Below are 25,355 nucleotides of genomic sequence, written 5' to 3' on the forward strand. Positions count from 1 at the left end.
TGGGGGGTGGGGGGAAGGGCGGGGCCAGGGCGCCTCTTCAGGATCCCCTCCCCGTCCGCCGCGACCCCGCCCCCCGCGTCGGCTCGGAGATGGGACCCCGGGAGGGCCAGCTGGGTCGGAGGGTCACGGGAGGCGATGACGTCACCGAGCGGAGGCTCGAGTTCAGGCCCCCCGTACCGCGCATGCGCGCTCGCCGGGGCCGCCCCTCCGTTCGTGGGCCTGCGCCGGAGGAGGGAGAGGCAGGGCCTGGGTGGGGTGGGGCGACTTCGGAGGGCTGTAGGGTCACGAGATCCTGCGGCCACTACGTACCCCAGGAGCCCTCCCCGCGTGGCGTGACGCCTGCCCCCCTCCCTCCCCGCTGTCTCCGGCTGCCCCGCCGTCTTCCCCCAGCGCATCCCAGGCCCCCTCCAGACCTTTACCGCCGCCCTTGCTAACCGTTCAGTGACACCGCCCCTTCCCCCTCCGGACTTTCTGCCCTTGAGCGTCCAGCGCTCCTTGCGCCGCGTGGGGAACCCTGGCGTTGGGCTGTGATCGCGCGTCATGGCGCGCGGGCCAGCCTGGGGTCTGCAGCGGGAGGCTTGCTGGGGCAGGGGGAGGGCCCCGGGGAGGCTCCAGCCGGGAGGGGAGCTGAGCCAGGCCGACCCTAGGGCCGCACACCCGGGACGGGGACGGGAGCTTGTCCGAAGTGCGGCCACGGACGTCGTCGTCCTGGGGATGCCGGGAGGCGAGGCCGCGCTCGGGGGCCCACGGCCGGGTGCGTGCGGAGCGAGCGGCGCGCGTGTGTCTGCGTGTGTCCGTGAGAAGAGGGGGCCCGGGGCGCGAGCGGAGCGGGCCGTGCGGGGTTCTCGGGGTGCCGCTGGAGGTGGCCGAGCGAGGGGCGCGGGTGGGGAGGGGCGCGGCCGGAGGAGCAGATTTCTCCTCCCGTGTTTCCGAGTTGTTCAGGCCTCGATGAGCTCCGCGCCCCATGCGAACATGCCCCCCTAAGAGCAGCTCTCGCCGGTGTCCTCGGTCTTGGCGGTTGTTGCGTCCGTGTCTTGTCCGTACGCGCTCGCTCGTGTGCGCTCTCCACCGTCAGAAGGTGCGCTCCGTGTCCTGTCCTCCTGGGTGTCCCCAGGGTACCCCGGACACCGACCCGCTGACTGTCTGACCGCCCCCTCCCCTGGAGAGCCGTCTCTGAGATGGAGAAAGAAGAGTTCAGTAAAACCATCCGAAAAGCGAGGGATTTATTGCCAGAGTCCCGCCCACGGAGCCCTGCCGCCTCGAGGCGTCGGAACGGTGGCTGCCTGTCCCTCTTCTTGGGGGTCACACGTCTTTATTTCGTCCCCAGTCCCCCCGGTGCCTCCTCCTCCCTCTCGAAGGCCCTTTCAAGTAACAGTGTCTCCTAAAGGCGGAAAGAGGAGAGAAACAAAGTGTCAGCCTGGAGGAGCGGGGAGGGCTGGGGCCGGGCTTGTTCTCTGTGATTGCGGGGTCTGGACGGATAGACGTGCGCGTACCCGTGCGTAGGAGTTACATTGTTGTCATTCTGTATACGCTCCTTTCTTGCTGCTTCTTACTTCGCTGTGGATCACTCCATGTCTTTCCATTCAGGCAAGTAGCAGCCCTTGTTCTGTGCACCCCATCTCCAGCCACCAAGTCCTTTTGTGACCCCTGTGCACCTTCTTAACCCACGTTCTCTTATCGAGTGAGTTCTTCTGTCCTGCATGCATTGCCTACAGTGGATACTGTGAGGAAAGCTGACCTGGTCCCTCATGGTCTTCAGAGGTCCTTGGGGGACCCTCCAGGGGACCTTTGAGTACCCATGTCAAGCACTGGCAGTGGGTACTTGTCATCTAGTTTGGTAAGCCTTGGGAGGCTCGGGGCAGACAAAAGGGCCGGGCCCTCCATGACGGTGACCGAGGTGGCAGATCCCTTCCTCCGTTCACCCCCTAACGTCTAACACAGTTCTCTTCTGAAACTTGTTTGGTGGCGTTTAGGGATAACCCAGAGTTTCTTGCCCTTCTTCATAAAGAACCCCAGCCTGATTATTGGGGTGCACTGTCCACTTTCTCCCCTTCCTCCTCCGTTTGATATTCTTCAGCTCTGACACCACAGGGATCTAGTGTTCCCTCCGTCTTAGATTTCCTCTCCAAGCTTCTTTTTCCTTTTGAAACTTCATTAATTCTTAGTAACAAACTGGAGAGATGGTCTTGGAGCCCCTTCAGTTCTTCCTCCAGGACACAGATCAGCCTCCTTTAAAAGGCAGGTAACAGTCACTCTGTTGTGCAGAATTGCGCACACTGGCTACTTTGTGCACAGTTTCTCCTCTCCATAATAGTTGAAATTTTCATCCTTGTGTTTTGAACAATTTGTGGGTACAGTTGGGCTGTACTGCTTGTTTTGAAAATCTGGTTTTATTGCACTGAAATTGATAGATCAAGAAACATTTTGAACATAAAACAATTTTGATTTGTTTCATGCATGATGTCAACTCCTAAGCTAAAACCTTTCTGAGGCCCCCTTTCACAAGTGGACTTCAGGTCTTTTTCAAGGTAAAGCACTGTGTCTGTTGTATCTCTTCTGCACATGGAAGAGGGGGTGGCTTCCAGAACTCTCCCTCCCACCATCGCCACTTGGCCAACTCACAAAAGACTTTCTTAATCCAGGGGGCAAGCAGGGACCTGAGGTGGCAGACTCTGCCACGAGTTACTGTGTACTTATGTATTTCTTAACTATTTAATGTATAAAACTGTAAAAACAGGCTTTATAAAACTCTTGTCCTTTTTATATGTCACCGACAAAGTTTTGGGGCATTTTGTTCCCACCCCATTTTCCCATAAGCCCCGTCGTTTTTCTTGTATGATTTTGCCCAGCACGGTGCTTTTTGGCATGGGTCCAGTTAGAGCAGAAGTGAGTATTAAACCCAACCCTAAGCACCTGTTACAGCTTTGACAGATAATGATCACCCCTTGCTCAGAATCTTTTTATTCTAACAGTTCCAGCATCGCCTTTGGCCTCGCAGCAGCCTCTCACCAACGTGCTCCTCCCAGCTGTTGGCTATTATTCATTCACTCTACTCCCTCATTTTTCTACCATTTTACCTCACCTTCTCTTGCCAGCTATTTTACCCTTTAGAGTCTGCTTCTTGACATTCAACTCCCTATTTGTCCTTGATCCTGCCGTAGAATCTGGACTAGTATCCGGGCTTAGAGAATTTTCTGGCTTAATTTGTCTTCAGTTTCTCCCTAACAGGGAGGAATTTCTCTAGATTGGAAAGAGAGGGAATAATTGTCTGGGCAGCCTGTCAGAGATGATGGAAGGGTGTGGGATGATGGCTTCCTGAAGAAGACTTGCCCTTGTTGAGAAAGGTTGCCTTTCTTTTGGTCAAAACTTGGAGTAGAGAAGAAGATAGCAGGAGATATTAGGGGGTTCTAAGATATAGAGAAGGGCATTTCTGCTAGTGATGAAAAGAACTTTTTATTGAGTAAAGCATAAGATCAGCTACTCAGCCCAGATGGTAATCTTACAAAGATTTTTTATTTTGATTGATATGGGTAATGTTTCATGTAGTGTGCCTTCTGTTTTTAGACTCTTCAGTGTTCAGGCCTCAGAAACTCTTTTTTCTGCTTCTTAAGCGACAGATTTTGATGACCTATAGAGAGAGCTGATGAAAATGATATGAAAATCTAGGGTAAAGCTGTGTGATTGGGGAGGCAGTGTCTGAAACCCATTTTAAACTTCACGGGAACATCAAATTGTGCTTAAAGTGATTTATCAAATAGAATTAGTAAATCACAATGTCCGCAAAGAATGGAATTCTTTCTTTTGGAGGCAGCTAGGTATTATAGTGGATAAGGCACAAAGACCTGAGTTCAAATCCAGCCTCAGACACTTACTAGGTGTGTGACCCTGGGCAAGTCACTTAGCCTCTCTCTGTTTTCCTCAGTTTCCCTAGCTATAAAATGGGAATAGAAACAATAGCACCTACATTCCAAAGTTGTTATGAAAATAGGATATTTTTTAATGTGCTTTGCAAATCTTAAAACACTACATAAGTATCAGCTTTGTCTCATCTAACTATAGTACGTAATATGTAATTTTAAAATTCACCATGACTAAATGATTTTGATGTATGAATTTAAGATTTTTAAAGCTGTTTGTTCACATTTTATTTTTCCTACTTAGATTCATACTTTGGGGACAAAAGTTCTTTTGCCGAAAATGTCAGTGTATTGAATTTTACTTCTGTTGCAAGTTCATCTTCAGCAAGAGATAGCAGTTTTGCTCAAACAATAAAGACGCCACCAGCTTTTGGCAATCCTCCCAGATCAGGTTATGGAAGTAAGACACCTCAAATGGGACATTCAGGTAAAAAGCACAGAATGGGGAACTATTCCATTAGCATGTTGACTTTTCTTTCCGTAGAATCACAGACATCTAAAGTAACTGGTAACAGTGGTTGAATGTTTGATTTATTACGGAGCGTTGAAGTAGGAAATAAGACTCAATAGACTTTCTCCAGAGATTGTCCTGACAGTCGCTATGATTCCATTAGGCACAAAGAGTGAGCCCCCTGTTATTGCTCAAGCAGAGAATGTCAGGGGCCTGAGAAAAAGGAGAGAAGATTACTACATCTAGGTATAAGTTAATGGAAGTTAATGCCTGTTAAGAACTGATCCCATGGGTAAGCTAGAGATGAACACATCAGACCTGGGAGACCTAGGATGAACTTTCCTCTCTGTACTTTTTAGCAGGGTGACTGTGGACAAGTAACTTTGCCTTGCTGGACCTCCATCTGCTCGCCCGTGAAACAGTGTGTGGGACTAGGTGCACTCTTGGTCCCTCATAGCTCCAGATGCTGTGATTTGGAGGTTCTCTGGGAAAAAACCTTTTGCCAAAATGGAAGATGGGAACTGGCCATCTGGAATCTTTGTAGGGTGTTCCATAAGCTACTCTAGGTTGGGTTAGAGGGATTTCAATAAGAAATAAACTTAAAATAACTTCTCAGTTGCAAAGTTTCCAGAACACATATCCTCCTCTTTTCATTTCAGTAAGGAGGCTTGCCTTGTCTCTCTTTTGCTTTGTTTTGGGGAAAGTAAGTTCCAAAGCAGCAAACTATTTAGGATCCTAGTTATATTCATTCTTTGGGGACAAAAGTTGTGTTGCAGAAGGTGAATGCTTTTTGCTTTATAAAATAGTAACTCTAATGTATCGTCCCTAAATAACTGACTGGGAAAAGTAAGAGAACTAGGTAGAATTAGAGCCTTGTCGCACATTTGGAAAACAGGCATGCTTCACACTGTGGGAGAGCTGTCTTTCTTTATGCAGCTGTTAAGTAATCAGAGTTGACTAACAGTGTTGAAAGTGAAAAGAACATCACTGGATCTTACAAGGGACCCCTGCCTGCACAAGACCCCCACAAATGGTCACGCTTAGGAATCTCGGCTGCATGCATGAACTGAACAGACGAGCATTTACGAGGCACCTGTACGGAGAAAAGAGATAAACAAGTCACCAGAGATCATGTGCATGTATGTCATAAGGAGATGCTGGTGTGGGGAACAGGAAAGACCTCGAGCCTTAAGGGAGAAACCTAAAGTTGTGACAGAAATTGATATTTCATTAAGTGGAGGTAAGGGTGGAAAACCTCCCAGGCAGACAGCTGCCACAAGTCAAGCCAAGTCCACAGGTATTTATTCAGTGACTGCCCTCGACGGGCACCGTGCTAAGCCCTTTGGATGCAGTGAAAGTCAAATGGACAGTTCCTGCCCTCAAAGAGTTTACATTTTAATGGGCAAGATAGTTTGTTAGCAACAAGGTAGCTCTGAGCCATGTGTGGATGGATGGACAGTGTTCTGTGAAGGGAAGGCATGAGTCCAGGGGAACCAGGAAGGGCCTCCTGTAGGAGGTGGGCCTCGAGTGGAGGTTTAGAAGAAGTTGGGGAAACCGAGGGGTTGGGTTGGAGGGCTGAGCATTTCAGATGTAGGGACAGTCAGTGCAAAGGTGGGAGATGGGTAGCTGTGTGAGAGGAAAGTAGAGGCTGTAGAAGGGAGTAAGGAGTGAAAAGACTGAAAAATTAGGAAGAGACCAATTTATGCTGAGCTTGGAGTTCCAATGAATGCATCTGATCCTGGAAATGACCCTGGGTCACTGAGGCTCATTGGCTGGGCCTAGGGCTAAGGGTGCAATTGGTGACAAGGGCCAACCTTGACTGAGAGTAGAGGGTGGGTTGGTGCTGGAGCAGTGGGTTAAAAGGCTCTACAGGAAACCCTGGGAGAGGTAAGGAGAGCCTGGGGTGATTGGAACGGGACATCAATGAGAGCTGCTGTGAGGATGGAAGAAACAAGATTTGGCAGCAGATTAGCTATGAGGGCAAGGAAGGAGGGGAGCATGACACCAAGGTGGAGAGGGGGAGACTGGAAAGGGGCAAGAGGTAAGGTTCAGCCAGTCAGTCATCAGGTATTTATTAACTGTTTCCTATGTGCTATGTACTGTGCTAAGTACTGAGGGATCCATTCAGAGAATGGTAACAATGGGCTCTGCCCCTTACAGTGGAAAACAGTACACAGAGATGAAGAAGAGGGTTGGGAAGAGCTTTGATACTTGACCTTGGCCTCCAAGACTGTTCATATTGTCGGTGTAGCACAGCCCCTTTAGGCCAGAGCTTGGTAAGTGGACCTCTACTCAGTCCTAAGATTTGTTTTTTTGAGTTGTTTGTCTCATCTTTCTTGCCAAGGAACACATTTGAACTGGGTAGGTTTTGGATTCAAGTCAATGGCATCTTTCAGTCAGAGAGTGACAAGGTAGAGAGGGAGGCAGTAACATTCTCCTTGTCTTACCAGAGGAGGGACTGTGTATGAGATGTTCAGGGAGGACTAGCTCCTCTGTTGTGAGGGCTGCTCACCCACCTTTGGTGTTCTTCTGGCACTCAACTCTCACCTATAGCTCCAAGAAGCCAAAGCATGTATAACAGCCACGTTCTGCTCTTGGGAGATAGGTTAAGCTAGGTTGAGGGTAATCTGCAGACCCTGAACCAGCCAGTGAGCTAGGAGTATGTCTGCCCCAAGCATGTGAAGACTTCTCCATAGGTGTAGGTGTACAAGAACAACAAGTGACCATGAAAGCAGCCAAAGCAGGTGTCATGGAGTGCGTGTGGCTTGGTCGGACATTGAAGATGCCAAAGTCATTCAATACATCCCATGCCATCGCTGGTTCTCCTAACTTGTGTCCTGCCTCTGGACTTCAGTGACTCAGGAAGAGAGGGAGGTGTTTCTTCATCTGGCTTTGTCTTCACCAGGCTTCCTGAAGTTTTTGTCATTTGTGAATCTAAAAATGTACTTCTAATCATTGTAGCCATGTGCTTTATGGCCTGTTCTGATTCAGTGTCTGTCTTTCGATAGTCACGTCCTCATCTGCCGCCTCGACTCACCCTGATGCTTCAGTTATTGCCGCAGTTGTCGAAGGGAAGGGGCTTGCCCGAGGTGAAATAGGAATAGCCAGCATTGATGTGAAAAGGCCTCAGGTTGTGTTATCCCAGTTTCCTGACAACACAACCTATACCAAAGTAAGTACAGAGCAATGCAGAAAGTTGACATCGACAACTCAGGCATCTTTCAGGCGTATTCTCTGGCACCCAGTTGATTTATTGGTAGAATGGTAATCATAATTTCTTGGGTACTGATTTCCTACTTTGAACTGAGATAAGTGCTGGCTGAATTTACTAAAAGTTTTCATTTGGATTCAGAACTCAGTTGCAGACTTGCTCACCAGTTGTTATTGTCAAGCTCAGGCCCTCTGAAACCTTCTGGTGTGTTGTGGACCAGCAGGGTGAGGGTTAGAATCAAGTTTGTAAAGGCAGGCAATAAAACATAGAGACAAAGTCAGTCTGCCAGTCAGTCAACACTTATTATGTGCCTTCTGTGTGCCAGCCATTGTACTAAATGCTGTGGACACCAAAAGAGGCAAAAGACAGCCGCTGCCCTCAAGGAGCTCATAATCTAATGGAGATGTGTAAACAGATATATACAAAACAAGCTTCATACAGTATCAATAGAAAATAATGAACAGAAGGAAGGTGCTAGAATTAAGAGACTTGAGGGAGGCTTCCTGTAGGAGGAGGGATTTAAAGGAAGCCAGGGGGGTCAGTAGTCAGAGCATTCCAGGCATGGGGACAATCAGAGAGAATGCCCAGGGTAGAGAGTTGGAGTATCTTGTTTATGGAGCATCCAGGAAACAAATGTTGCTGGATAGAAGAATCCGTGTAGGGGCGTCTGGTGTAAGAAGACTGGAAAGAAGGGGCTTGGAGCACCAAAACCAAGTCCATGAACCCTGGGGTAAGCAGCCTGCCCTAGAGAATGGCCCAGGTTGTTGAGAAGTCCAGTGACTTGCCCTTGGTCATGAAGCTGTCCAAAGCAGGACGTTAACTCAGGTATTCTTGACTTCAAGGTAAGTAAGAGTGTATCATCTGTACCATGTTGCATCTCTTGTAGTAAAAAAAATATGGGTTAAAAAACACTGGGTTCATATTGGAAATTTGCCAAATAGCTCTTGAAAGTTTAGATTCTGAGATTTAATACTGTAAATTAAAATTACCTACTGCTTTTGGTAACTAGGGAGCCAGGTGGCATAGTGGATCAAGTACTGGACTTGGAGTCAGGAAGACTCAAATTAGAATTTTGCTTTTAAATTTATGAACTCAGTGACTCCGAACAAGTCACATAATTTGATGCAGCCTCACTTGCCTCACCTGTAAAATGGAAGTAATAGTAGCACCTACCACATGAGGTTGTTGTAAGGATTAAATGAGGTAGCATACAGAAAGTGCTTTGGAAGCCATCAAGCGCTGTAGGTGTTAGCTCTTATTATGCACTTGTATTACGTTGGTTTGAGGAGGTGATTGTCCAGAAGCAGGATGACTTCAGACCACAGGACTCTAAAGCAAGAGTCTTGTCTTTGAGAGAATCTTGTTCTGGGCTGCTCATTTTGTAGAAAACAGAAGCAGGGCCTGGACAGGTTGAGTGGTTCACTGTTCAGTTGGAGCAACACCAAGGCCAGAGCATGGCTTTCTTGATCTCCGGGGTGATTCTGTTTTATGTTTTTTGCACTTTGAACATTAATTTATCTCAGTAGTGCAGTGAACTTTGTATTTTTCAAGTAAAGGAAATGGGGAGGAGTCATGTGACAGCAAGACTGCTTGCCAAAAGATGTGTGCATGCTTTATTCATAAGATACGGACTTAATTGCTTCGTGGTTCTTCCTTTTCCCACATTCCTTTATGAAGTTGAATTTGACATAGATTTTAGGATGCCTACTGTGTGCTGGGGGCTGGGGATAAAAGACAAGAGTGAAACTATCCTGGGAGATGCCACATGGGAGCCATCCCTTAGGATGAACAGTGAGGTTGAAGGAAAAAGGATTTATTCAGCCTTTCCTAGTGGCAGGACACAGTGAGAAAACCAGGATCATCCCTGCTCTCCCAAAACCCCTGTTCTGATAAGGGTAGAAAACACAAGATAGGTTTCAGCAACAAGTCCTTGGGGTGAAGGGCAAAGTACAGGGGAACTCAGTGTCTTGGATGTGATTTTCCCTGATAGAATCTTCCTCGTTTCTGATACAATTTGATGGAGCCAGGGACTCTGTTGTTGAGAATTTTAGCTGTGATGGCTAAGGAGGCCAGGACTGAGGACTGATGGCCCTTTCTTAGACTCAGTGGCACTGGGCCTTGGTGGGTGCTTGTGTGTATTGTGTGCCTGATGGCTCAGGAGGAGACTTTGAACGTCATGACCTCTCCTTCCTCACTGATCAGACCTTCTTAGCACCAGATTGTCTTTAACGACTGTATCTGTGAGAGCTGGGACTTCCCGCTTCCTTCCCACTTTTTTTCCTTAAGTCTCTTCATATTCTTGACCTTTTGTCCCTGTGATCTGTATCGAGACTTTCTTTTGAATTCCCTGTTAATCTTGAAGTTATTCATCTATTTCCTGCCAATGACATATGGTTAGATTTTGCTTCCTGAAGCCTCTGCTCCCCTTCTCCTTCTTGTGATTAGGTTGATCCTTATGACTCTTCCTTCTTCAACCACTTCCTGCCTCTTCTTCCTGCCTGAGTGTATCCATGCTGAGTAAATTTCTACACTGAACTCTGTGTGTGTCTTCCTCTCTCTGGTTCAGATAAGAGTGCAGTCTGGAGATGCTTGTTCCTTCCACTTTTTCCTGCATGTTTGTTTACTTTTCAATACACCTTATTTACACCAAGTAGTAAGTTCCTCCCTCTTCTTCTCATTTATTTTCTGGTATGTTCTCTCTCTCTCCCCCCGCACCTCTTTTCTTCTGTTTAAACCAACAAAACTGTTTCTATCCTTAACTCTTTCTTGACCAGTAAAGAGATTAAAATTCTCAAGGGAAATTTATTCCTTCTCTTCCTGTTAGATTGTAACTATGTCATCATTGTTTATCCCTTTCTAATGTTCAAATGTATTTACTGTGCTATGTTTCTGTATTCTTGTGCTTATATTTCAAAGTTCCTACTCAGCTCTCTGGTTTTATTTTTCATCAGTAATTCTTGAAAGGCCTTGGTTTTGTTAAAGTTAAATATGATAACTCTCTGGTGAGTTATACTTAGTTTTGGAGGGTAAATCATTCTTAGTTTGTAAGCCTTTATTCTATTCCAAGATTTTCTCTTTAAACTAGTAGCTGCTAAGTCTTACTTGATCCTAACTGTGGTTTCTTGCTACTTTAATTTTTTCCTGTGTGACTGCAGGATTTTTTTCTTTGACCTGGAAGCTCTGGATTTTGAAGTGTTTTTAATTTGCAGTTTCATTCAGTAGGATCTTTCTATTTTCATTTTGCACTCTTTTTCTGATAGATCTGGGAAGTTTTCTTTTATGACTTCTTGAACTAGGGTATTCAAGTTCTTTGTCTGGTCATAGCTGCTAGGGCTCTGGGGAAGGCAGAGGTGGCAGGGCGTTTGGCCTCTTCAGGGGAGAAGAGTGTTTGATCTTTTACCACAAGGTTGTGATAGTGCAGAAGAGGAAATCCAGGAGGAATGTTCTGACCTGCCCTGAGATTTTGTGAGATGAGATTTTAGAGCATCTAGAAGGTCAGAAGCAGAAGTCTGTGGACTAAATGGGGCAAGTAGGGGAAGCTAGTCCAGGAAGTATAGGAAGTGCTCAGCAGTGATATTCTGAGGGCATAAAATAATAATTACAAAGAGGAAGAAAAGGATAAATTATTTGGGAAAAAATACCTCAGTATGGAGACCTTGCTAGCCAATTTAGATTAAACAAAGTGTGCAGAAGACAGCTGTAGGAGCAGCTTCCAGAGAGTGCAGCGAGATCAGAAGCACAGCAGAGCATCGGGAGAGTTGGATTTTAGGGTTAGATTGGATTCAGAGTTCTGAAGCTCAGAATAGGAAGCTAAGGTGACCAGAGGGGTCAGAGATGGGAAGGATTGTGATGGGGCAGTAATGCCTAATGACAGCTGCCTCATCCTTATTTGCTTTTGGAGAATGACCTCTTGACTGGAGTAGACAGAACAGAAAGTGCCTCCGGGAGGTTGTTAGCCTAGATTGTGTTCGTCCTTCATTTTCAAAGAAGACCAGGCCATCAGAGAAATGATGACATGACTTGCACTTGACTTTGTTTTGAGTGAGGGAGGGCTGTGCAGGTCACCAGCCTCACTTCTCCTCCTGAGCCATCTGGGTCCAGTGACCAGACATTCATCAGGATGACTGGAGATGGCTCAGGATGCATTGGGAGACCTTGGCCTTTTAGGCTAAGGCCTTGTCAGGTGCTCACTTACAGTGAGGTAGCACCCATTCAGTGAACAGGCATTATTTACTTTATAAAGCACTGAAAGAGCTTTCAGCAGCCTGGCTAGACTGGTGTCTTAAATGTTATTTCCCCCATTTTACTGATAAGGAAGTTATGGCTCCTGTATTTTAAGTGATGCACTCATATACAAAGCTGGTGGAGGAGCCGTGTTTTGTTAGGTCTTCTCACTGTAAGAAAAATGATCTTTTCAGTATGCCCCTCTAGTTAGCAAATTCTAAAAGTAATACCTCTTATAATGAGTAAAATCCCTGTATGTACTACAAGTCTCATGCAGGGAGGTAAGCATCTGCAACATCCCCTCTACCCACCAGACCTCACCCAAACTTAGAAGTGATCTGAATGGATTAGAAAGTTTCTGTTGTCCACGTTTGACCTGTCTCTGCACATCCTAGAAGCATGAAATATGGTGGCCCCTCTGCATCTCTGCTTATATTGCCAGAAGTGGAAGAGACAGGGTTAAAGTAGAATATAGGATGACCTCCTTAAAACAAACAGAAACAAAAACTGATCCGAAGAAGTTGGAAACTGTTCTGAACATGCGACTTGAATCTTGTTCCGTTTCAAACTTTTTCAAATAGAATGTAGCTGAACTTGATTCATGGCAATCAGTTTATGTTCACATGAGATATATATGAGATATATTTTAAAAGGGACCTCTTGAAGAAGATTTTTTTTTTTTATAATTCAGAATATACTTTAAACTTATATTTTAAGAAGTTGTTTGTGTGAACTTTTTCAGGTAATTACCAAGCTAAAAATTTTAGCACCGTTGGAAATAATAATGTCTAACACTGCTTGTGTTGTGGGGAATTCAACTAAGCTCTTCACCTCAATTACAGAGAACTTTAAGGTAATTTACTTTTAATTTTTAGTATTTAACAGGGATGAAGTAAAAGGAACATAAAGGGTACACCTGCTGGGAGTGTGCTTGCAGCATGTGGTGGAGCTCAAGAGCTCTAGCTGTAGACGCCCCTGACTTAGAACGTGGGCTTCTGCCTCTTACCTTCTTCTACATGCTCTCAAATCTCATCTTGAAATCTCAGGGCAAATCAGAATATTCCTCTGCTTTAGCCTTTTTGAGACTCCCAGGTTGGCTTGAGAGCTGTCTTCAAATGTTGAAAGGGCTATCCTATGGAAGAGAGATCCAACTTGGGCATTTAGTCTTGAGGGTAGAATTAGGAGCAATGGGAGAAGGCCTCAAAGAGGCCGTGTCTGGGCTGGACCAAAGAAAATCAGTTATCACTGTCCTCAGTGGGTGGGTGTGCTTTGTTGGGGTAGGCCTCCTCCTCAGAGACTTTGAATGCTGCCTGAATAATTTCTCTTTAGGTATATTGTGGTGAGAATTCTTTGCGGGGATGGGCTGGATTCAGTAGCTAATAACATCTTTTACAATTCTGAAATTCCATTTTTTTTTTTTGCTTTATGCTGTTAAGAATATTTGAGAGCCATGTGAAGAATGTATTGGAGTTAGGAGGGAATTACAGTTGTCCTGTGAGGAATGATGAAGGCCTGTGTCCAGGCAAAGAAGGAGATAGAAATTAGAAATATCCTGAAAGCAGCATTCCTGAGACTTGGCAACTCACTGACTGTGGGTGTTTAAGGAGAGAGAGGAATCTCAGATCAGTCCATGGGCATGTATTGTGTCTCTTCTGTGCTAGTCACCATGGTAGGCCTCAGTCAAAGGTGAGGTTTCAAGTGCTGTGTTCGAGGTCCAGTCAGGTTGTTTATTGATCATCTCTTGCTGTTTGACTGCATTATCCGTTTTTTTCTCAGTCCTGCGTCTCTCGGGCACTACTTGTCAAGTCAACAAGAATTTTTAAGTGTTTGGAATATGAAGAAAGGCAAAACCCCCAGTCTCTGGTTTCAGGGTGGTCCCAGCTCAATGGGGAGACAAGCATGCAAACAGCTGTGGACAGGTGATGTATTCAGGACAAGATGGAGATAGTCTTATGGGAAGGCAGACTGAGAAAGGCTTCTTGTAGAAGATGGGATTTGGTATAAGCTTGAAGAAAACTAGAGAAGTCAGAAGGCAGAGACAAAAAGTGAGAGAGTCCTAGGGGTCGGGAACAGTCAGTGAAAATGCCCAGAACTGGGAATGGGAGTGTCTTGTGTGAGGAACAGTAAGGAGGCCAGTATCCTTGGACCACAGTGTATGGCAGGGAGTCTGTGTAAGAAGACTGGAAAGATTGGATGGGGGAAGGTTATGAATTTTGTATTTGAAATTTGAGGTGATAGAGAGTCATTGAAGTATGGATGTAATATGGTCAGGCCTGAGCTTTGGCAATATCACTTTGACAGCTGAGTGGTGGATGAACTGGGGCTGGAAAAACTTTGTCACAAGGAGATCTAGCAGCAGCTAGTGGGATCATCTACTAGTGTTGCTAATTGGCTTTGCTTGTCCCAGCCATTCTTCTTTGGTCGGTATACTCCAGCCTCTTCATGTCTGCCTTTGTGGGGCCTATAGAGAGGGCTGTTCTAGGATCAAGAGCTATGTAAGTGTGGGAGAAGAGAATTGCCCAATCTCCAAGCCCTGGTCTTTATGACTGAGAATATCCATAGAGCAGAAACTTCTTATCTCTGCCATAGGAAGGAGAGAAAATTGTATTTCTAATAGAGACTGGGTAGTTCACCTCAAGATTTATGTTGGACAATGGATCCTTTCAACCCAAGACATTCAAAGTTTGGGCAGCATTTAAGCCGCCCATCCATGTACTTAAATGGGCTTGACCGCATTACTGTTGGGGCACTAGCATTTAAGAATCTGTTTTGAGATCATGACTTTTTTCCAGAATGTGACTTTCACCACCATTCAAAGGAAATACTTCAGTGAAACTAAAGGGTTAGAATACATTGAGCAGTTGTGTACAGCAGAATTCAGCACTGTCTTAATGGAGGTTCAGTCCAAGTAAGTATCTTTTATAAACAATGTTGATTCTGGAGCTTAAAATGAACACTGATGTTCCCTCAAATATCCTCACCTCGAGTTCATGAAGTTCTACTTCCCTGACTTCTGCCAAGATCCCCCTGTAGCCACACTCAGGGATGATAAAGAGTTCTGAGGTTTCTCCGTCCAGCCAGAAACTCCTCATGTTCCACCTCCCTCTAGGATTTGCTGCCCTTAAACTCATCCTTAATTGTCACTTCCATCTCCCCATCTCTGCCCTTTTAGACTCTTCTAAGCCGTCATCCCTCCTCTGGCTACGTTGGCCCTCTGACCTCGTCTGGGTCCTGTCGTTAACTGCATCTGTCCCCAGTGTCCTGGCCTCCTGGTCCCATTTCTGCTCATGCTCCGCTAACCTCTAAGGTGTATTTATTGCCCCCTCTATGTCCCTCTGGTCACATTGATCAATCAGTTAATGAATCAATATTTACCAAGTGCCCACTGTGTGCCAGACACTGTGCTAAGTGCTGGGTATTCAGAAAGCGGACTCCACCCTCAAGGAACTTACAGTCTAATAGGGAGGTAGCAGGCAAACAAATATCTACGCAGCCAGTTAAGTACAGGGTCAATACGAAGCAGTTCACGGAGGGAAGACGCTTGTGTCTCCTCTGCTTCTACTGTTATGCTGCAGCATTGGATATTCCCAGAGGAAGTCACCCACCCCATCAGCTGACTTCACTGCCATTTATTTTTGGGCCCTTATTGCAGCAAGGCCCATCTTCGATTCTTTTGTAATTTGGGAAAAGATGATGGGTCTTGTTCTGGTCATGTTGAGTTTTAGATGCGTTAGGGGATATCCAATGGGAAGTGTTCTATAGAGAGCTGGCAGTGGAGAGAGTTCTGGACTGAAATATGGAACTGGAAGAGACAGAGATAGAAACAGAGAAAGAGAGGCAGAGGAGAGAGAGAGAGAGAGTGTGTGTGTGTGCATGTGTGTGTGAGAGAGTGTGTGCATGTGTGAGAGTGTGTGTGCATGCATGTGTGAGTGTGCGTGCATGTGTGTGAGTGTGTGTGCATGTGTGCGCGCGCATGCGTGTGTGTGAGTGTGTACATGTGTGTGCATGCATGTGTGTGAGAGTGTGTGCACGTGTGTGTGCATGCATGTGTGAGAGAGTGTGCATGTGTGAGAGTGTGTGTGCGTGCGTGCATGTGAGAGTGCATGCTTGTATGTGCATGTGTGTGTGAGAGAGTGTGTGTGTGAGAGTGTGTGTGCATGCGTGTGTGTGAGAGAGAGAGAGAGAGAGAGAGAGAGAGAGAGTGAGAGAGAGAGAGTGTGCGTGCGTGCGTGAGAGAGAGAGCATTGAATCCTGTCAGAGCAAACCAGATCGCTGGCCTTATCTGGAGCCTCGCAGGGATGCCCACTTAGGAGGCTGGACAAGAGCAATGTGCTTGAAAAGGCAGTGGACAGATAAGAGGAGAACCACTGGGAGCCACATCCAAGGCAGGGAAGTCAGTGAGTGAAAGAGGAGAAGGCGAGGAGGGGGAGACGAGGCTTTTTGAGTTGTTGTTCTTAAAAGAGTGATGGAGAGTTGGGATGTTGTCTCTGATAAGAAGTCCACAAATGGAGACGCCAAGCAAGATAACAACTTATCAATAGGGCACCGAACCTATTAGTGAAGGGGTCAGTGGATTGCCTTATTTTGTGCCAAGGACCTCAGAATAATGGTGTAGCTGATTATAATAGGGTTAGAAGTGGGAATGGAGCAGGGTAGGTGACACCACATGGTTGTGGATAACACACACGATTCTTTGCATGGCTGAGGCAAAGGGGGCAATATGATTGGTTGGAACTAGGGAATTTAGGGGCAACAACAGCCTCCTCCTTCCTTCCTGTGACTAGAGGTGTGTATTCTTTGAATCCTTCTGCAAGGTTAAAAGATGGTGCCCAGACCACTTGGATGGCAAACCAGACATCCTTGAAGGATAGCTTGTTGGTGTAAAGATACTAAACCCAAGTTCTTGATGACGACCTGTCCCCCAAGGACAGCAGAATTCCTGGAGGCAAGAGAAGGACAGTGATTAGTGGAGAGCTGAAGTTAACCCATACAGGCCAGCTGAATTTCCACACGACATTCAGAGATAAACATGACTTAGGCAGTTACAGGACTAAGACAGTTGTAGATAGGATCAATAAAACCGGGTACAGAGTCAGGGTCAGTCTTTTTGGCCTGTTTGTGGGTCTCCAAGGAGCAGGAAGATCATGATGGGCAATCCAAGAGAAAGGGGCTGAGTGTGGGGTCAACCCTGTGGAAATGGTGGGAGGGAGTAGACCCTGGGGTGCATGCTGAAGAACGGGCTTTGGTTTCAGGAGATCCACGTCGTCATCTGGGTAAAGGAGGAGAGGGCTTTGAGAGGAGTTGAGCAGAAAAGGGGAGCTCCCTGGGTGGCATCGCCATATCCTGGGAGGGACAGCTGATGGGACTGCGGGGAAGGTCTGAGGCCAAGAGGGACACACGGACCATGGGATGGTCAGACAGTCAGCGAGTGAGCATTTTGTTAAGAATTGCCCCTCTAGATTTTCTTGCTTTAGGGAAGTCCCTGGGGGGAAGTGTTGATTTGTAAAAGAAGGTTTCTCCTTTTACAGGATTAACATTTGTCATTTGTAGAAGCATCTTGTGTTGGTTATCTTACAGGCACTACTGTCTAGCAGCTGCTGCTGCTCTGCTGAAATACATGGAATTTATTCAGAATTCAGTTTATGCCCCAAAGTCACTGAAGGTTTGCTTCCAGGGCAGTGAGAAGACAGTCATGATCGATTCCTCATCAGCTCAAAACCTCGAATTGTTGGTGAATAATCAGGATTGCAGGTAACATTGAAGCCTGCAGTACACTTGTTTATACACGTTGTATTTGTCTAAGAACATCGCTGATTTAAAGTTCTTTAACTCTTTGGTGAATGTTATGTAAATGCATTCTTTTTATGGTCATTTAATACTCATTAAGCTTTCTAACACATAGCTGAGGGGCGGCTGACCTTGAGTCAGAAGGTCCTGATTGCAGTCTTGCCTGTGACCTCTACTAGCTGTGGGCCTTAGACAGATCATTTAACCTTAGATTTCAGATTACAAGGAGTTGCTGATCAGTGTCTGTGGAGGGTGTTTCCACACCAGAAGTTCCCTACACAGATTAGAGGTCTGCTAGTCTTTCCCTCCTTTCCTCCTTCCACTTTGCTCTTCCAACAAAGGCTAAATTGTGGATTGTATACCGAAAGAACGAAGTTTTCAGACCCAGCTGTCTGGGCTTTAATAGCCTGAAGTCATGAAAGTCCTCCTCACCAAAGTCGGAAATTAGGAAAGTTTATGACAATGAAGACCCTAACTCACTTACCCAGAAGCTGCTAGACGCTGACAGAGCACCCCAATGATCCCTCTTAAGGCCTAAATAATTGATCTGCAACAATCAGAGAGGCTCGTTTTAGTGGCCTAAGGTTTTCACTGGCCTGGGTCTTCCCCCAAACTGTTCTCAGAGGACGCTGTCTTGGTTGTCAGTGTCAACACCAACATTTACGTGGTACTTTAAGGCTTAAAAATGGCTGTCTGTGCATGATCTCATCAGATTCCCACAAGTTGTTATTCCCATTTTACACATGAGGAAATTGGGGTGATAGAGGAAGAGAGACTTGTGCTCTGGGTCCCACAGCTGGTGAGTGTCCGATTAAGATTTAAGTTAAGGAGCAGCAGGCCCCGGAACTACTCTTCTACAACCTGTTGTTTTGTCAGAGTATCAGGGTGAAGTTCTGGGATGGACAAGGCAAATCTAGACAGTTTGGCGCCCTGTTTGTGTAAGGGAGTGGTGAGAGTATACACCAGGTGAGTAGAGAGTGAGCTGCCACAGGTTTGGGGGAAGAGGCAGAAATAAAGCCAGAAGAAAGACAGTTACAAAGTAACAGAGGAGTTTAGACAGGAGCATCCAGTTCAGAGCTTGCCCTCGGGATGTGAGGAACAGGGGTACAAAATAAATAATGGATCCGTTTGGAAAAATTCAGACCCCAAATTTTCAGTTATGAATAGTTAATAATAATAAATGCTTACATATGTAATCTCATTTGAGCCTCAGTCACTTGAAATTAGTGTTACAGGTATTTTTACCCCCAGTTTAATAGATGAGGACATTGAGGCTAAGATGACTCGCCTATGGTCCCACTGGTAGTAAGTACCTGAGGCAGGACTGAACCCAAGTCTAACTTTGAGGCCTTCCGTAAATCTACTGTATGATAAACCCTTGTTTTTACAGATTTCATTAAGAGTGAAAAATTTGATGCTGTGGATTAAATGCTGGAGGAGATAATAAGGTGATTTAGATGGCTTCTCAACTTAGGCTTCTGCTTATCCCCAATCAGAATTTAGAACTGACCTGTCAAAATAATGTAATTATTTTTTGAATTTTTCTTTTCTGGCATGAAGTTCCCTATGGTGAAATCTGTAGACACAGAAGTTCATTTTTTTGTGGGCTCATGTAAATTTGGAGGCCTAAGTTATGTAACCTGGTTGCTTCTTTACTTTATAGTGCTCAGTCTTTTTGAGCTAACTGTCAGTGCCTGGAGTGCTGTGCTTGGCTCTGAGCTCTAGCAATCTCCATGTCCTCCTTTCTATGGTATCTTGGTACCATGATGGACTTCACCATGGCCTACGTTCTTAAAGAGTATACTTCAGGTGTTCCACTAAGGTAGAGTCCCTGCCTCCTGGAGAAGGAGGGTTTGAGGTGACCATAATGCCCCAGTTTCTTTAGGCAAAGAAATGAAAAGCCCTTTTATAAATAACCTTCTGGTTGTTCAGTAGGTTAGTGGTGGATAAGGGAGTGGTCTTAGACTACTACAGTGCTCTGTTTGCTAAATTTATGAAGCAAATTAATGACCAGGAATAGCCCAGCAGAGTGTGCAGCCTTAGGTCATATCACTGTTTACCAGATCTTATTATTTAAGGGATTAATTTATACTTGGCTTTTGTCATTATCTTTCCCAAATGTTTATTAAATGCATAGGCAGTGGGGGAAACAGAGGAGCATATATGCACACACACGTACACAATACACACATGATCACATACACACACGAATACACACATACAAACATGTGCGCACATATGCATACATGCACACAGTAATAGGTGATCACATAACATGAATATATACATATGAACATGCATACAGATGTGCATGCATGCATACACACACACATATGTATAGTATGTAGAGTGTGGTTTCCATACTGGAGAAACTTACATTGTGGGTGATCACAAGAAAGTAAGGCCAGGTATGTCTGTACTGAGAATTTACAGTGGGAGTCAGATGCTTTTAGGCAGAGCTGTTGAACAGTCTTCATTCCTCTGAGGGTTTGCCCTGTGTTACCATACCCATAGCTTAGTGATCCTACCCATACTGAAGAGTGGGTACTGAACCATTTGCTGTGTCCCCACCATTACTCAGAGAAATGAAGGGCCAGAATTGTTCATGACAGAACTATAGCTGAGCATTGATCTGCATTTGTTTTTTTGAGATTCTTAAAATAATCATGCCAAAATTGGGTTATTTAATTTCTTCTGATGACAGAGATTTCTAGCAGCCCACAAGGTTGTACATGATCTATGAAAAGTTTTTCCCCCTCTAGTAATTATTCTACTGAAATGATCTATAGTTAATGCCTCAGACATTTTGTTTTTGAAATAAATTCCTCTCTAATAATACTCCACTCCCAATTTCTTAGAGTGTTTGCATTTGTACTGGCCTCGCTTGCAAAACATTATCATTGATTCTGTGCCATAATCTGTGAACTTTCATGACCTGGAACTGCATGTACTTACAAACATGGCAGATTAGGTTTAAGTAAGCAGTAATAATAACTCACATTTACACAGTGCTTCCTATGTGCCAGGCACTGTGCTTTCCAGTAATACAGATGAATCCATCATCAATTATTACAGTTTCCCCAGAAATTGAAATGAATTTCCTGGCCTTCCTTTCCCTTTGCTGTACTGAGTGCGGTCTTCTTTCCTCATATCTTCAAAGGAGCGGCCACACTCTCTTTGGCATTCTAAATCACACCAAAACACCTGGAGGGAGCCGAAGACTCCGCTCGAATATCCTGGAGCCTCTAACGGATGTTCAGATGATCACCATGAGGCTAGACTGTGTTGAGGAACTTCTCCAGGATGAGGAACTCTTTTTTGCTCTTCAGACAGGTAAAGGTGCATCTTATTCTATTTACATAAACGCAAGTTTTAAAACTATGCTGGGCTTAGCGAAATGTCCTTTTCTCCTCATCCCACTTTTCTGCTTTTAAATTAGATAAGGTAGTTTGGGGCTGTACTCTTCATTTCTGAAAACATCTCTCTCTTAATTACCATGTCTAATACTTTGCAACGCTTTTCACATACTGTATTTAATAGCATCCTTATCCCTCAGACTACTTATTCTCACAGGCTTTGAATTCTCCTCCCTGAAGAGGTTCTGTCATCTGATTTCTTCCCCTATGTTCCAGGGCTACTGAGGGAGAGAAAACAGAGAAAATCCTAAACGAGGCAGATTTCCCGTAGTACAAGTTAGTCCTGTACCTCAGCTGGGCCCTCCATGCCCAATATACTTTTACATTTTGCCCTTAGGAAATTGCCACATCTCTAATAGCTTTCATTAGAAGTTTCACTCTTCTGTCTCCACCCTTAGGCAGATGATCTGGCTGGCATCTTGTGTCAGTTCAAGTCAACAGATGTTTGTTTAGTGTCCTCTATGTGCAGCCAATGTTGTGGATACAAGGACAGAATGGTTTACTGTCTGTCTTAGTGGAAGCTTAAAATACTTTCTTGGTCTTCTTTATTTCTTATTCCAGTTATTTCAAGATTTCTGGACACAGAACAGCTGCTTTCAGTTCTTGTACAGATTCCAAAGCAAGACACGGTATGGTAACATATGTCTTTAAAAAAAAAATGTTTCACTAATGCCTTAGAGCAATAGTCAAAAGGAATGACCGTGTTTTATTAAAATCACCTGGTCTTAATAACATCACCTGGTCTTAATATCAGTGTTATCTCCTTGTCCTTGGAAAGGAAAAAGGAAATGGTGATTTTAAAGTTAAAACACCTGGTGTAATTGAGGATTCCAGCATCCTGGTCAAGTAGATATTCTGTGGAATGAGGAGTTAGCTACATGTGACTTACCAGTTAAGAAAGTATGGAGTAGAGTACACTTAAGTTTCTCCAAATGATTTAATCTTTCTGAATTATTTAGAACGTATTTTAGGATTTTGCAGTGTCTCAGGTCGTTGTGGACGTGAATATAAAATTAGAATATTTCTGTGTACACGCATGCTTATGAATGTGTACACAAATATGAAAGTATTCATTCTTTCAAATTATACCTGAAGTTAATTTTTCTTCCAAGAGTCCAGATTTGTTAAGGGCTCACTCTCAGTGTGACTGACGGGAGGTCTCCAGTGAAGTGCCCAGGGGAGTCATGCTTGACCTTGTGTTATTTAGTATGTTTTTCAGGTACTTGTAGAGACATAGATAGTGCTCTCCTCAGACTTGTGTATGATGCAAAGGTGGGAGAGAGAGCTAGCCCACTGGACAACAGCGTCAGAAGCCAAAAGAATCTTGTAAGACAAAGTTCAAGAAGGATAAATGGAATGTCTTGCAATTGGGTACAAAAAATAAACTTCCCAAGCATAATTTGGAGAGGTCTTGCTAGACAGCAGGTTTTTTGGAAAAAATCTGGATACTTTTGTGGATTGTAAGCCCTGCCTGAGTCAGCAGTGAGAGGGAGAAACCAAAAAAACCAGTGGAATCGTGGGCTTCATTCACAGGAGCATCCTTCCAGGAAGGTGGCCTGCCTTTGTCATGCTGGGTCTGGAGCACCATGTTTATTTGCAGTCATCAATCACAATTTAAGAAAGACTTTGATGAGCTGAGAAGTGCAGGAAGTAGGCAGAAAAGCAGGTGAAAGGGCCTCAAGTCCATAGCACATGGCATGTTTAGCCTTAGACAGGAGAAGGGCCGTCAGGTGGGGGAGGAGCCTTGGGCTCACTCTGTTCAATCCTAGAAGGCTGAGCCAGGAGTGGTGGAAAGAGGGAGCATACAGCGCAATTTGGGCTTGTTTTCATAACCCCCCAACTGCTTTCTGCTGACGAGAGCTCTCCAAAAGGAGTACTGTTGGAACTGCCTCAGGGGCTGCTGAGGTTGGCCTTATTTGAGGTCTTAAAGCAGAGGGCACTTGACTGCCTGTCCTGTGAGTGTGGTCTGGTAGGGCTTCCTTTTGGAGAGGGTTGGAACTGGGTGGAGCTGAGGATGCCTCTGATTCTGAGAGATCTGGCATCTACTGCAGTCCTTTAATGACCAGAGGAGTATATGTGGTCATAGAGGAGAAAGGTACCAAGGTACCAATATAAATATTTTAATTAAAGAACTGGCAAATAGTTTAAAAATATTTTAGAAGTTATAGATGCCTTCTCTCTGTTAAAAGGAAAGGAAGATAATTTAGCACATCAGTTTTCATATCTAGATGCCCAGGAGGCTGATTTGTGTTCAGTGTGCTCTTATCACTCTGCACGTCCCACATATGCACCAGAAGATAGCACTAGGTAATGAAACCTGTCACAAGGTAGGCAGAGAAGCAGATTTTGCCCTTTATAGGTAGATCCCATGGTTTGTTTTCATTAGGAAGGACACAAACCAAGAATAAGGAGCACTAAAAAACTCGGGGTCTACGAGAAATGAGAGTCAGGCATTTTTTTCTGCTGTCTGCAAATCTAATTGGTGCAATGCGTGTTAGTGTATTTCTCTGAGGAATCCACAGATGATGTTGGCCTTTTGATAAAATTATGAAAAGCTCAGCTAATAGGAAATTGGATCAATTTTACTCCTCTTATTTTTGTGCATTTCCACTTAGGATTTTTTAAATGATTGCACTCATGATTTATGAGTTTAATATTTTTTAACTTGTGGGCATACCATTATTTTAATACCATTGTATTATATTACTTAAAAAATCTTAGAGCAATGATAACTCAAAGTATCTATAATTTCAAATACTGTCATGACATTATTGCTTTTTGAATTGGCATATCCATAAAAGCAAAATTTTCCGACTTTAGGCTGACAGGCCGTTCTTTTTGTACTAGATGCAAAAGCGGAGAGAATAGTGATTCCTAATTTTAACAAATGTCCAGGTGTAAGTGCACTTCTCTTTTTGTATATGGGAGAAGGAAGCACAGAATTTGGGAAAATTCCTCAGTTGTATTCCGACAGCAGAAAGTCCTTGGGAAGTTTTATCCTTTCACCACAGAGACGTGTCAGGGAAAAGACTGGGGGAGAAACCCCTGGTTGTCTCCTGTGTCTCTGCAGGACCACTTGTCGGACTGCATCTCCCTAGGTTTGTTTCCCATGCTGAGGACGTTGGCCTAGAAGTGGTGATATTCTAAGGGTTTTGGGGTCCCCATGGGATCTGAAGACGTATTAATCAAGGTGCTGATCATAGTGGTTTGAGTTACCTACTATCTTCTCTTTCTGTCCTTCTGTGCTGTCTCTCTCTGTCTGTCTTTGTCTCTGTCCCCCTTCCTCCCTCCTTCCTTCTCTGTCCCTTTTTCTCTCTTCTTCTCTCCTTTCCCTTTCTTTCTCCATTTCTCCCTCCCCCTTTCCTTCTTCCTCCTTTCCCTCCCTCTCTCCCTCCCTCCCTCCCCCTTTCTACCTCCCTCATTCCCTTCCCCCCACACCCCACCCCTGCCTCTGCCTTCATGCACCCTCTAGGCTACCTGGTTTACCCGCTACCTTGTGTAGGTTGAGGATGATCCACCCCTTCTCCCCAGGAGTTGCTTCCTGGTGATGACTGTCAGACCTGGGCAGGAAGCAGAAGAGTCTTCTGGTGGAGTGCTGCCCCTCCTAGGGCTCTTGTGCTCATCTGTTTGTTGGTGGAAGATGACATTTGTGCTTCTGATGATGTGTGAGGTCACCCTCATCTCCTCAGTAATTTCTGTCCTCAGGGGTGGCAGTGGGAGCTGGTTTGGAATTAGATCTTTGGTGTTTTGTGGGATTTTTCTTGATTTTTCCAAGACTCTTGCCTTCAAAAACATAAGAAAAATCATTCCTAGTCCCTCCATTTTATTTGATACCCTAATAACCCTGGCTGAGCCCACAGTTCTTAGGGGGCCCTTGTATCACCATTCCTCCCCTTAGAATGTGAATATCTCATCTTTACAAGGTCTTTTTGGATTGCTGCCTTGTAATTTTCCTGGGAGGGGCGCTGAGTTTATGACCTGCTCTGGGCAGACCCACCCAGTTCAGGGTACTGACTCCTGGCTGTATCTCTCTTTCTGAGCCGCTGATCTGGGCTGAGGGTTCAGTGTGTGATAGGATTTGGGCATCCCTGTGCTGCCAACCTAGCTCTGAGTTCTAGATGCTGAGTCTTAGTATCCGGCTTCTCTGGGAGACTTCTCAATGTTGGCTCTGGAGTGATCAGCATTGGATGTCCTTGTGTTTCTGGCCTAGCCCTGAGCTCTGGGAGCTGATTCTGTGCTCCTGCTTCACCCTGTTACATAGTTCTTGCCTTGGTCGTTTGCCTGTTGGTTGAATTTGTGATGTTGGGCTGAAAAGGTGGATCCAGTCTCTCCTTCATGTTTCCATTCAT

At 45.1% G+C, this 25,355-nt stretch overlaps 1 protein-coding gene across 4 annotated transcripts in view; it reads left to right on the forward strand.

Annotated features, from left to right (window-relative positions):
* MSH4 (mutS homolog 4) overlaps positions 1–25,355 on the forward strand; it is an 86,442-nt gene that overhangs the window by 604 nt on the left and 60,483 nt on the right. For 2 of the 4 annotated variants that reach the window (XR_011975905.1, XM_072649878.1), the window contains exons 2-8: positions 4,162–4,344; positions 7,377–7,540; positions 12,546–12,656; positions 14,596–14,711; positions 17,381–17,554; positions 20,751–20,923; positions 21,568–21,635. Coding sequence is in view for 3 of the 4 variants with exons in the window: in XM_072649878.1 (XP_072505979.1) it covers positions 4,162–4,344; positions 7,377–7,540; positions 12,546–12,656; positions 14,596–14,711; positions 17,381–17,554; positions 20,751–20,923; positions 21,568–21,635 (989 nt within the window). In the remaining variant the exon portion in view is untranslated. Of the gene's footprint in view, positions 755–4,161; positions 4,345–7,376; positions 7,541–12,545; positions 12,657–14,595; positions 14,712–17,380; positions 17,555–20,750; positions 20,924–21,567; positions 21,636–25,355 lie in introns of all 4 variants that reach the window. The other 2 variants (XM_072649879.1, XM_072649880.1) reach the window with 2 other exon arrangements.

The sequence above is a fragment of the Notamacropus eugenii genome, chromosome 2 (assembly GCF_028372415.1).
Source record: "Notamacropus eugenii isolate mMacEug1 chromosome 2, mMacEug1.pri_v2, whole genome shotgun sequence".
Taxonomy (NCBI): Eukaryota; Metazoa; Chordata; class Mammalia; order Diprotodontia; family Macropodidae; genus Notamacropus; species Notamacropus eugenii.